At 46.0% G+C, this 12,173-nt stretch overlaps 1 protein-coding gene across 1 annotated transcript; it reads right to left on the bottom strand.

Moving 5' to 3' along the window:
- Positions 1-5,696: 5,696 nt before the first annotated feature.
- On the bottom strand, positions 5,697-10,044 carry LOC307234807 (extracellular calcium-sensing receptor-like; the record flags this gene model as incomplete). The annotated part of the gene is made up of 7 exons (XM_080006671.1): positions 5,697-6,610; positions 6,699-6,825; positions 6,922-7,143; positions 7,254-7,459; positions 7,587-7,882; positions 8,400-8,689; positions 9,751-10,044. 7 exons carry the CDS (start codon positions 10,042-10,044, stop codon positions 5,697-5,699), a joined length of 2,349 nt encoding a protein of 782 aa, XP_079862797.1.
- Positions 10,045-12,173: the final 2,129 nt, after the last annotated feature.

Genomic DNA, 12,173 nt, shown 5'->3' with positions numbered 1-12,173 from the left:
ATTTCACATTTGTGTAATTAATCAATGGCCAAAGGTAAATTTGGAAGTTGACGATGCCCTTATGCAGGAATACTTATTATAGGAAAGTGTAGAATAGCTGGCTGGGTGCGAGGCGATGCCAAAATGTAGAGACAGCCTGTCAAAGTGTATATTTATATTTCTGTTGTTCTTTGGCTTATTTCTACTTCATGCTAATATATAGCTTATGGTATAGACACGTTTTAAATTTTGTGTATAGAGCCTATGTTGTAAAATAAAATGCTGAACACACATTATAATTTCCAGGATATTACTTATGTTTTTATCTCAGTTTCACACTGCTTTTGTCAGTAAACCCCCTAAACTCCTCTGGATTCCTGAATGTTTATTGAGCGAACCTGTTTAGATATTTGCAAGTTTTACAGCACACACAATCTTTAATTTAAAATGGACTTTGATTACAAAATGTCAATAAAATTCGATTTGAAGCCCTTGTATTGACTTTTACATGGCAATAAAATGAAACGTAAAGCCCTTGCAAGGAATTTTTTGACTATGTACCTAAATTTACATTTATTTTTGATACATCTACATACTACTTCTAATGGTACGTTTTTCCCGTTACTTGTGAAATCGAATGGAGCAATGTTCTGTCTAAAGACCAGAGAGTAAACAACAGTATAGCTATTTCTGAAACTTTGTCTCTGACATTTCTCTGCAGAACAAATGCACACACCACAATAACAATGGAGATCATGGAAAGGTGAATCTTACTTCTGAAACTCTGAAAAAAAAGAAAAAAAATTCTGAAAGAACTCTTAGTTTCTTAACAAAATAAGGAATTACCTTTATTGTGTTGTACATACATTATTTTTGATTATATATGTGTGGCTGACAAAAGGGCGTGGTCAAGCACTGGCTGCAGATGACAGCACGGTTCCCCTTTCCCGCGGCCACCAAGCTGCCTCGAATTGGACTTGAGGGAGGGAGTTTTCATTAATGTCTTGTTTGTCTTACAAAGGAGATCGGTGCGGGGGTTGTGAGCAGACCAGGAGTGGAACGCCATTCCTCCTGCGCCCGAGAGGACTAATATCCACTATTTTGTAATAAATCTTCAGAGATATATATACAGTATATATACAGTATATTTGTGACCTGCGTGACAGAGACTGAAATGGACAATAAAACTCAAGCCATGTTGGCTCACCACGCCCAGAAAGACTCTGTCTCCCTCCCTGATCCCTTAACTGTGGGTAGAAACCCCCACAAGTGGCGGCTGAGCAGAGACGAGCGGAGGAAGCCTCGCCACACGGCGGCAGAAGAGCTGGAGTACCTCTGCTGCCAGCTGGGGAGCGTCCTCGCCAGACTGAGCTCCTTGGAGCATGCCGTGACCGGCTGCTGGCCCACCGCTGCCGACCAGGAACCGGCCAGCGGTCCAGACCCGCCTCCGTCTCCAGGACCCACGTGGGATTCCCTGGGTCCCCAGGCGCCCGCGGTTCCCCAGAAGACAATGTTAGGGTGGACGCTACGTCCGTCCCCAGGACCCACGTAGGCTTCGGCCCCGTCCCCAGCCCGTCGCAGTGCCCCGGAGGACAACGTCAGGGGAGGAGCTACAACCGCCCCGAGGACCCACGCGGGATTCCCCCCACCCCGTCCCGATGCCCCTGAGGAAAATGTCTGGGGGGGGCACTAAGTCCGACCCCGCGACCTACGCGGGATTGGCCAGGTTCTGTGGTGCCGTGGAACGCTCTCTCCCCTTCCCATGCTGTTCCCTCTCTGTCCCTCCTAGCGCCCATGGCGGTGCTGCCGTGAGAAATCAGGGAGCTGCGCAGATGTCTGGGCAGCGATGCGGACACTGCGGGCGCCCTAGCCACGACCGCCTGACTTTCCTTAGATGGAACTCGGCCAGGTAGTCCGGGTCACCGGCCCACCGGATCCCTCCTCTAGCCGGACATCAGGCTTTGCTGGACTTTGGATTGTTTGCAGGCGATGATCCAGCAACGCCTGGTTCGACCCGGGGCTTTGGTGGAGGCGTCACAGGTGGAGGTTTGTTGTGTACATGGGGATATTCACACGTATCTGATGGTCCTGCTCGAAATTTGTCACAAGGGAAAAAAGCATAGGGTACAAGCTGTGTTTAGTTCCCGCCTGTTGCACTCCATGGGCAGGGATTGGCCAGGGGTTTGACGCGTTGATGAGAGAGGCTGGGGGAGTGCGTTCACGGTCGGTAGGGTAATGTGAGTGTTGCCTGGCGCATGGTGACACGGAGGGGTCGTCAGCTAGCACGACGGGTGCGGGGGGATCCCAAGTAGGGTCTTCCCCATCCCTTTAACCTTCCCTATCAACGATTTTCCGTTGGAGCAGTATCAAGACGCCACCCTACGCGAGGCCTTTGAGGGAGTAGCTCACATTGATGGCGTATTGACGCGCCCAGACGCGGTGCTCACTTACCCGTATTTTTCGGTGATTAGGGACAGGTTATATCAAGTGAGCCATGACACTCAGACAGGAGAGGAGATAACCCAGTCGTTGGTGCCAAAGGGCCGCCGGGAAATGCTCTTCCAGGCGGCTCACCATAACCCGATGGCCGGTCACCTCGGCCACGAGAAAACACGACAGCGGATAATGGCCCGTTTCTATTGGTCCGGCATTTGGGCAGATGTGCGTAAATGGTGCGCCGTATGTCCTCAGTGCCAGTTGGTCAACCCTCTGGCTACACCAAGAGCGCCGTTGAGGCCCATCCCCCTAATCGAGGTCCCGTTCGAAAGACTCGGTATGGACCTCATCGGGCCATTAGACCGCAGTGCCCGTGGGTATCGTTTTGTGTTAGTCCTAGTGGATTAACTCGGTACCCAGAAGCAGTGCCCCTGTGCAGTATTACGACCAAAAGTGTGGCGCAGGCGCTGTTTCAGGTAATCTCCCGAGTTGGGACGTTTATCACATACACTTTTGGAACTTTACAAGTTACTGGGCATCCACTCAATTCAGACCAGCGTTTACCATCCCCAGACTGACAGCCTCGTGGAGCAGTTCAATAAATCGCTGAAAAACATGATTTTAAAGTTTGTTCGATATCCATAATTGGGACAAGTGGTTGGACCCTGTTTGCAGTGTGAGAGGTTCTCCAGGCCTCCACAGGATTTTCTCCCTTTGAACAGGAGACCCCAGGGGTGCTAGACCTAATTAAAGAAAACTGAGCGGAAGATCCTAGCACCAGTAAGAAAGAAATACAGTATGTTATAGACCTGAGAGCAAAGTTACACACGCTGATTCGGCCATTATCACAGGAGAATTTGCTCTGGGCTCAGGAACAGCCTCTTATACGACCGGGGGGCTCAACTCAGACAATTTGCACCAGGAGAGAAGGTTTGATTGTTGCTCCCTACGTCCAGCTCTAAATTGCTCACAAAGTGGCAAGGGCCTTTTGTGGTCACACGGCGGGTTAGCAGGTCGATTATGAGGTTGAACGGTCTGACAGGCAGGGGGTGACACAGATTTATCACCTAAACCTCTGGTTGCGCCGGTCATTGAGCGGGATGATTTGGGGCCGGAGATTCAAAAAACGGTCCTGTTAAGTGACCATCTCTCTCCGTCCCAGAGGGCAGACATAGCTGCACTTCAGCGTCGCTTTTCTGATGTTTTCTCCTCCCTGCCAGGCCTCTCGTCCCTCATACACCACCATGTGGAGATGACCCTGGCGGTGAAGGTCCGCTCTCGGACGTATTGCCTGCCCGATCACAAACGCAAGATCGTGCAGGCGGAATTAGAGGCCATGCTGGACATGGGTGTAATACATGAGTCCAGGATTGATTAACTTTTCGACTGGTTAGGTAAGGCTTGTTTTTTCATGACACTGGATTGAACCAAGGGCTACTGGCAGATTCCCTTGTCTCAGGAGTCTAAGGAAAAATCTGCGTTCTCCACGCCGTTTGGCTTATACCACTTTCGTACAATTCTGTTCGGGTTGTTCAGTGCCCCAGCCACCTTTCAGAGACTCATGGACAGCGTTCTGCATCCGCATGTAGCATATGTTGCGGCCTACCTAGATAACGTTATTATTCACAGCGACACCTGGGAGCGGCGTATGCAGCATGTGGGTGCTGTGCTGAAGTCCCTGAGGCGGGGTGGGCTCACCGCCAATCCAAAGAAGTGTGTCGTGGGAGGTACGGTATCTGGCGTACCACTTGGGCGAAGGCCTGGTCAGACCCCAGTTTGATTAAACCGCTGGAGTCCCAACCACACCAAGACCCAAGACCAAGAATGAGGTGATGCAGTTCTTGGGGCTGGCTGGCTACTACACACTGTTTGTCCCGAGCTAACCAGCCGCTTGACAGACTTAACTCGAAAAGGTGCTCCAGATCCGGTCCAGTGGTCAGAAGTGCCAGCAGGCGTTTGCAAGGGTAAATTCAGCTCTATGTGGGAAGCCAGTGCTGTTTAACCCTAACTTCTCTCTCCCTTTCTGTCCCAGGAGGTAGAGGGGACCGAGCGTTCAGTGCTGTACCTCAGCCGCAAGCTCTCAGAGTGGGAGTCCAAGTACAGCACGGTGGAGAAGGAGTGTCTAGCCATCAAATGGGCAGTCGGTTCCCTCCGCTTCTACCTCTTGGGATGAGCATTCACCCTCTATTCAGACCACGCCCCGCTGCAGTGGCTCCACCTCATAAAGGACACAAATGCCCAGATCACCTGGTGGTACCTGGCTCTCCAGCCCTCTAATTTCTGGGTTGTCCACGGGCCAGCGGCGCAGATGTTCATGGCTAACTTTGTCTCCCACTCGGGAGGAGTCAGCTGTTGGCCGGACGGCTCATCGGCCTAAGGCGGGCGGTGGGGGTAAGTGGCAGATAAAGGGACGTGGTCAAGCCACGGCTGCAGACGACAGCACGGTTCCTTTTCCCGCGGCCACCAAGCTGCCTCGAATCAGCCCAATCAGTGCCCGCACGGCGCTGATTGGTCCGACTCGAGGCAGGGAGCTTTCATTAATGACTTGTCTGTCTTACAGAGGGGATTGGCACACGGGCTCATGAGCAGCCCAGGAGTGGAACGCCATTCCTCCTGCACCCGAGAGGACTATTATCTACCATTTTATAATAGATCCTCATATATATATATATATATATATATATAATTGTAGCCTGTGTGCAAGAGACTGAAATGGACAACGAAACTCAAGCCATGTTGCCGCACCACGGCCAGAAAGACTCCTTCTCCCTCCCTGATCCCTTAACTGTGGGTAAGAAACCCCCACAATATAATTATTTCGAGCCGCTCATGCAAGTGGACAAAAGCAATAAATCAATCGATCAATGAAGAAATGTTAATGTAAATAGTATATAGAAATGTACAGAATATAGTCAAACATTAGTGTAAATACACAATGTTGTAAAATGAATTGGATAACTTGTGTTGTTCCCATCTCATATTTGAACTAATATTCCCATATGTTACTGCTACAAAGGCTCAATTGTTGCCACGATATGTTTCATGGTGTTGGGTGTAAAATGAGTTTGTACAGATTCATGGAATAACATAGACTGTAACCATTTTTTAATAGTACTGTAAAGGAGTTCAATCTTTCAATCCAAAACAAAGTACATTGAATTAACTGCAAATGCTCTGTTTACTTAAAGAGCTTTCCTGGGTAAGGGCTTTGTCAACTTTCAGATCTGGCCATTAGCTGTTATGTTTTCCATAGTTGAGCATATGAAAAAATGATGCAAATCTTAGAGGCCACTTGAGGTATTCTTGGCCATTAAATATTTCTTGGTATTCTTTTCTGGCCTCCACAAAATTATGTAACACTTTGGGGCAAATAAACAGACAATCAGACCAAAACTGGAGGCAAGAATGGCAAATATTTCCACTGCGACAGTGAACTTCCCAGGGGAACTGACATAAGCTGGAATAAATGTGATCCACACTGCACAGAATATCAACATGCTGAACGTGATGAGTTTAGCTTCATTAAAATTATCAGGTAACTTTCTGGCCAGAACAGCCAACACAAAGCAAAAGACCGAGAGGAGCCCTATGTATCCGAGCACGGCCCAAAAGCCTATCACTGAGCCCAATGCACATTCCAGAATGATCTTTTCTTTGTAGGTGCTTAAGTTTTTAATGGGGAAGGGCGGTTTCAGAACCAACCAGATGGTACATATCACAACTTGGACAAACGTAAAAGACACAACAGTCATCCTCTGCTGCGTGGGGCCAAACCATTTCATCACATTACTATCAGGCAGCGTTGCCCTGAAGGCCATCAACACCACCAGAGTTTTCCCCAGAACACAAGAGATGCAGAGGACGAAGGTGATGCCAAACGCTGTGTGGCGAAGCTTGCAGGACCAGTCTGAGGGTGGACCAATGAAAGTTAGAGAGCACAGGAAACACAGAGTCAAGGAGAAGAGCAGCAGAAAACTGAGCTCAGAGTTGTTGGCCCTGACAATGGCCGATGCCCTGTGACGGAAGAACACAGTCGCTGTGACGATAGCTAGACAGGCTCCACCGACTGAACATGTTGCCAGGATGATCCCCAGGACCTCGTGAAAGGACAGAAACTCCACCGGCTTCGGAAGACACGAGTCCTTCTCTGCATCGGGCCAGAACTCCTCAGGGCAACGGAAACAGTCAGAGGAATCTAAGGCACAGACATCAGTGAAGAAGAAATAATGAGGGTTTTTCTTTCCTATTTTCAAATTGATGACATGAAGAACCTGGGGTTCTACCTGTTGCATTGCTAATCTCGCCTTCAGCACATGGGACACAGTCGTAGCAGCAAACTGGTTTTCCTTTCTGTAGAACCTTGCGAGTTCCCGGGAGACAGCTTTCACTGCACGCCGACACAGGCGCCTGCTACATCAAATATTTGAGCACAATTTAAGATCAGAATATACAGTTCTTAAGACATGAGAGCAGTACCTTATTCCAAACAGACTTGGGTTTCCATACCTGTGTGTTTCCATCTACCCAGGTGAGGTTCCTGCTCATATAGAACTCCCGACCAGGGGGCAGAGACGCATCGTAGTGACCTACTGTCACAAACTCCAAAGCCCCGTTCTCATTTCTCTGCCAGTTAATCAGCTCATAAGAAGCCACTGGATCCCCATTGGCATCGAAGGAGACCTGGTAGCCATTTTGAGAGAAATTAACCCTCTTCAGCTCCCTCAGAATCTGCAGCAATGGGAGAGAAGAGGGGCGAAAAGAATCAAAGACAATGGTGCAACATTGGACATTCACAAACAAAAGTGGAAACAATATTATTTCACTTGTACATTGTCAACCTGTTGAGGCTGTATCTTGATGGACCCATCACACTGAGTTGTGAGGTTCCTCTCTTCACACACCACACTGTGGATTGCGTGTGCTATTGCATAAACAGCTTTGTAAACCATGTTAGTGATTCGGAGCTGAGAGGCGTCGGTGTACGGGCTCTGGAGCTTCTGCAGATCTTCACTTCCATCACACTCCCTCTGCCCCGGCCTGAGTTCTACAAGCAGAGGCAGAAGCAGTTAAATGGCAGTATATTATAGTATATACACAGCATATAGTATATAGCATCCATATCATGCTTTATAAAGGGCTTTGAAATTAACAGAGGTGACTGTTAATCTCACCTTTTCTGAGCTGGCAGTTGAAAGCTCCCTCCCAGAACTCTGTGAGCAGCTGGGAACCATACACTGTTTTCAGGGAGAGGTCCAGCAGGTAGTCTCTAAAACCAGGTATGACAGAGCGTGGAATGGCAAATCCAATCGTTCCAGCACAGAAACCAAACCTGAGCAGCTCCGGGTCGGTCACCCAGGACTCGCTGCCGATCCACTGCCGAGGAGGACCGGGCCGCCGGGCCAATTCCTCCAGAAGGATCCTCATGTCTCCAGAGGCTGTGAAGGCCACGACAACCGTGGCTGTAGACCTGGACAGAGTGAGGACAGTGTTTCAATTAATTTAACAGCAAAATAAATATAAAATCTTCGAAAAACATATAAAACACCAATATAAAAAGGGATCGAACAGGGCTGGTTTTCATTTGACTCATTTTAGGTTGCGGGCAGGATTGGTTAAAATATGACTATATGTCGGCCGGATAACCAACGTAGGCCACTTGGATGCTCTTTTGGGCAAATATATTTGGAATCAAGCATATTAAATTACAGGGTTTTGTCAACCTGCTCCCATGTCACTGCTATAAGTATAAAGTGTTCATTTTCATGAATTTCTTTACATTTTGGACAAAAGACTTAAAAGATTGTCAAAAGACACCTCAACTGAGCAGCAATTGACTCAGCTGTGTCTATACCAATTACACACTTATATATAAAAAGTATAGTATTTGAATGAACTGCTGGCAATGACCAGGCTCCGAGGTTGTACCTTTGACACCCCTGCAGAGTGTTGGCATACACCATGAGAATGAACAATCATCTATTAACCTGCGGATAACCTCCGCCACTCTTTGGATCCTGCTGTGCGGGTGTGAACGAAAGAAGGACTCTGAATATTCCACGCAGATGCCCTCTGCGTGCGCGGCCTGCAGGAAGGACGCCATGCCGTTGTTGCCGTAGTCCGAGTCGGAGCGCACGGCACCGATCCAGGTCCAGCCGAAGTTCTTCACCAACTTGGCCAGAGCGTTGGCCTGGAACTGGTCACTGGGGACGGTTCTGAAGAAGGTGGGGTACTGCTGCTTGTCTGACAGGCACGCACACGTGGCAAAGTGGCTGATCTGAAACAAAAAAAAAATCAAAATGTGGTGTTTTCAAGTGGTGATCCACATGATCGCGTCTGTGTTGTTGTGGATTACACTATGAATCCCAGAATTCCATTCAGAACTGCAACGTTTTTGCCTGATATTTCAACATCTAAATAGCCTTGTCTTTGCTCTAAGACGGTAACTTTTCCATGGCTTCTTTTGAAATTATTTTTTTTTTTTGTCACTTGCACGTCTGTCTTTGCATTCTTGACCGGAGAGGCAAGATTCCTCCATCACCAACTATGGAAACATGATATGGAGGAACATATGCAGGGCTTCATTTGTGCCAGATCCTGCTGGAACATGTTCCGGCACCTCCCAGATTGGGACCGGCACCTATTCGATTAGATCCGGTGCCTCCGCACAAGGTACAGAGCTGCATCTCGAGCTCCCAGCTCCACCTTAAATAACCCCCACTCCCCACCAACAAGCACATTATTTTCTCCTCGTCCGCGTTGTCTGTTTCTCCAAACAAATAGGAATAGTGTGTTATTATTTTTGATTATTATTATTTTTTTATTTACGTTTCCTCGTTGAACGAATTGAAAACAGCACCGTCGGTCCTGTGCCGCGTGATGAATGGCAGTTTAACCCCGCCCCGCCTTGTTCCGTGCATACGTTCTGTACTTTTCTTCTCGCCCGTGACCCGCAGCCTCATTTTGTTCCGGCACAATTATTATACCTATTTTTAAATAAAAACATAACATCCATATCCATATTAAACACATTTCCATACGGAAAATACATGGAATGGCTATTTCTTAGAATGTTTCAGTTTAAAAATAATCAAATATGGAATCTTTTTAAAGAAAATTATCTTTCGGATTACCACTTTAAAACTGAATGACCTATAGTCTGTTTGTTTATTTTTATTATATTATTATATTGTTATTATTTCATTCCATTTAATTTTAATGTAAATAATCATTATTTAAATATAACAACAACAACAACAACAATAACAACAACAATAATAATAATAATAACAATAAAAATAAAAATAATAATGTATTATCGTTGTTGTTATTCATTACTTGTGGGATGCCGAAGGGCCCCGTGATGCGGGACATGCTGATGGACGGCGTGGATCCAGACTCGCCCACCACAGCCGCCACGGTGCCGGACTGCGCGCACTCTGTGCCGGCGTCACGCAGCGGCTGCGGGCCGTTGGTCAGCTGGAAGGCCGCCTGCACGGCCACGGGGACCGAGGCGCACGAGTCGTGGATCCGGTAACCGAGCGTGACGCGCGGCAGAAGCTTCGAGCTGTTGTTGATCTCCTCGATGGCGAAGGTCATGGCGCGAGAGAAGCGCAGCTCCCGCGAATCCATGCTGCAAACATAATAATAATAATAATAATAATAATAATAATAATTAATTATTATTATTATTATTATTATTATTATTATTATTATTATTATTATTATTATTATTATTAATAATAATAAATCAATAAGACAGGTAAATAGCAGGGTGTCTGCCGATCCTTCAATCGTTCTAAAATGTAAATTCAGATTTACAAATATTAGTTGAGTGATCAGCCTTACATTCTTAACATTTTGTCTCATTTTGTTTTCATTTCAAGTATCTCTTGTCAAAATCGGTCAAGTTCTCAATATAAGTTATTCTCCTCCAGACTAATCTGCTCCAGAAATAATTTTTAGGCTGTCTTAAAAATGTCTAATAATACATTCAACACTCTGATACACGCAGACACCTCGAATAAGACATTTAAAATCCACAATAAAATGATTTAACCTAAACCTATTATGAATGATAAATGAGTAAAATTACACACAAAAATAACACAACCTGCCAATGCATCTCAGTGGCTCTGGCAGGCTGGTGTAGTTATGCTTCGCCGTGTGCATGAAGTAATGTATGGAAAAAACACCTCCAATTATGTAGTCGCCGTCCAGTTGGAATGCAGGGGAACCAGAGGTATAGAGCCGACATTTAGCCAAGTCAGAAGCCTCAGTCCCATTCTCACCCTCTACAAGCCAGGTTCCCTGCTTCATTCCATCTGCAAACTCATACAAAACAAGAGACAAATGAAGAGCAACCAAACCCAATGCCCGCCTTGGCCCAAGAACAACAACTGAGGAGATTCCCATCCTGTGTGAATCTGTAATTTATGGATTAAGTTCCAGGTTCTCTGACTGGAGTGTGTTACAACCTGGCTATATAGCTTCTCAGATGGATACCCCTCCTTTTACTGTACGTCAGCTACCGTTCATGAGCCATTTACAGCAGCGACAGAAATAGCACAGTGAGTGTTTCACTTGATCCACTATAGAATATCTGACACACTGCAATAGACAACAATATGTAATAAATAAATTTATTTATTTCATGTCATTATTATTCAGGTTGATCCTTCTTCATCACGTGATGCAGTTTTGGGAGTGCATATCATGTGTACATGGCTGTATTTGCCAGGAAGTGGACCTTTCAGTGGGCAACAGAACCTTCAGGAAGCTTCCCGCTTCAACTGGCTGCTCTCTATGGGGAGGAGCAGGGATTCTACTCTGAGGTCCTTCCTGAAAGCCCGACACCTCGCCCTCTGATCATCTCTTTACCCTGCAAAGGAACTCCTCATTCTTCTGGTCACTACCCAAAGCTCAAGACAGTAGGTGAAGGCTGAAGTGAAGATTGTAAGTTTAGTCCATGTAAGTTTAGGGTCTTTACTGGCAAACGCACTGTGAAACTGAAATCCAAACATAAGTCATGGATTACAATTTATAATATTTAATTTTACAACATATCCATTACCATTAGCTCGGGATTACCATTACCAGTTATCAATAGGTATCAGTGAGAAATTTGCCAAAATACATCCATACAGTAAATGTACACTTTGAATTGCTGTCTCTATGTTTTGGTCATGCCTCGCCATAGGGAAACTTACCACTGCCTGGATAAAAATGGTAACAGTTTGTAAATCATCTTTTTGTGTGGGTATTTTTTAAATTTGAATTTATATAGTAACTAAGGCTGTCAAACTATTCAAATAATACATCCTGATTAATCGCATGATATTTGTGCAATTATTCACACTTTTTAAATTTGCAAAAATTCCAAGCGTCAAATAATGAGGTAAACTAATGACAAAGTAATCGCCGTGAACAAAACACTCTCAAGGTTTTCAGAGGTTTTTTTCTACTCTCTGCACGAGCTTTCTTTATATGGCCATCTGATCCATCCGATCCTCTGTGCATTTCTTCAAACAAAACCAATAAAAATTGTGTGTTTTTATTGTTGATTAATTTATTTTATTTTATTTTCTGATGTTTACATAAAACAAAAAAATCCCTGCGTGACAGAGTGCGTTGCCGTGCGGTGTCCATGTCTCCCACAAGCCTGGAGCACAGCAACCAAAGTCAGAACTAACTTTTAAATGAGGCCTAATGTATGTAGATCTAATATGAGTGAAGATTCAGCAATTCTGGATTGCTTGTTT

The sequence above is a fragment of the Zeus faber genome (genome assembly GCF_960531495.2).
Source record: "Zeus faber genome assembly, chromosome: 9".
Lineage (NCBI taxonomy): Eukaryota > Metazoa > Chordata > Actinopteri > Zeiformes > Zeidae > Zeus > Zeus faber.
The sequence above is the reverse complement of the archived record's forward strand: the minus strand, read 5'-3'. Positions and strand labels throughout refer to the sequence as shown.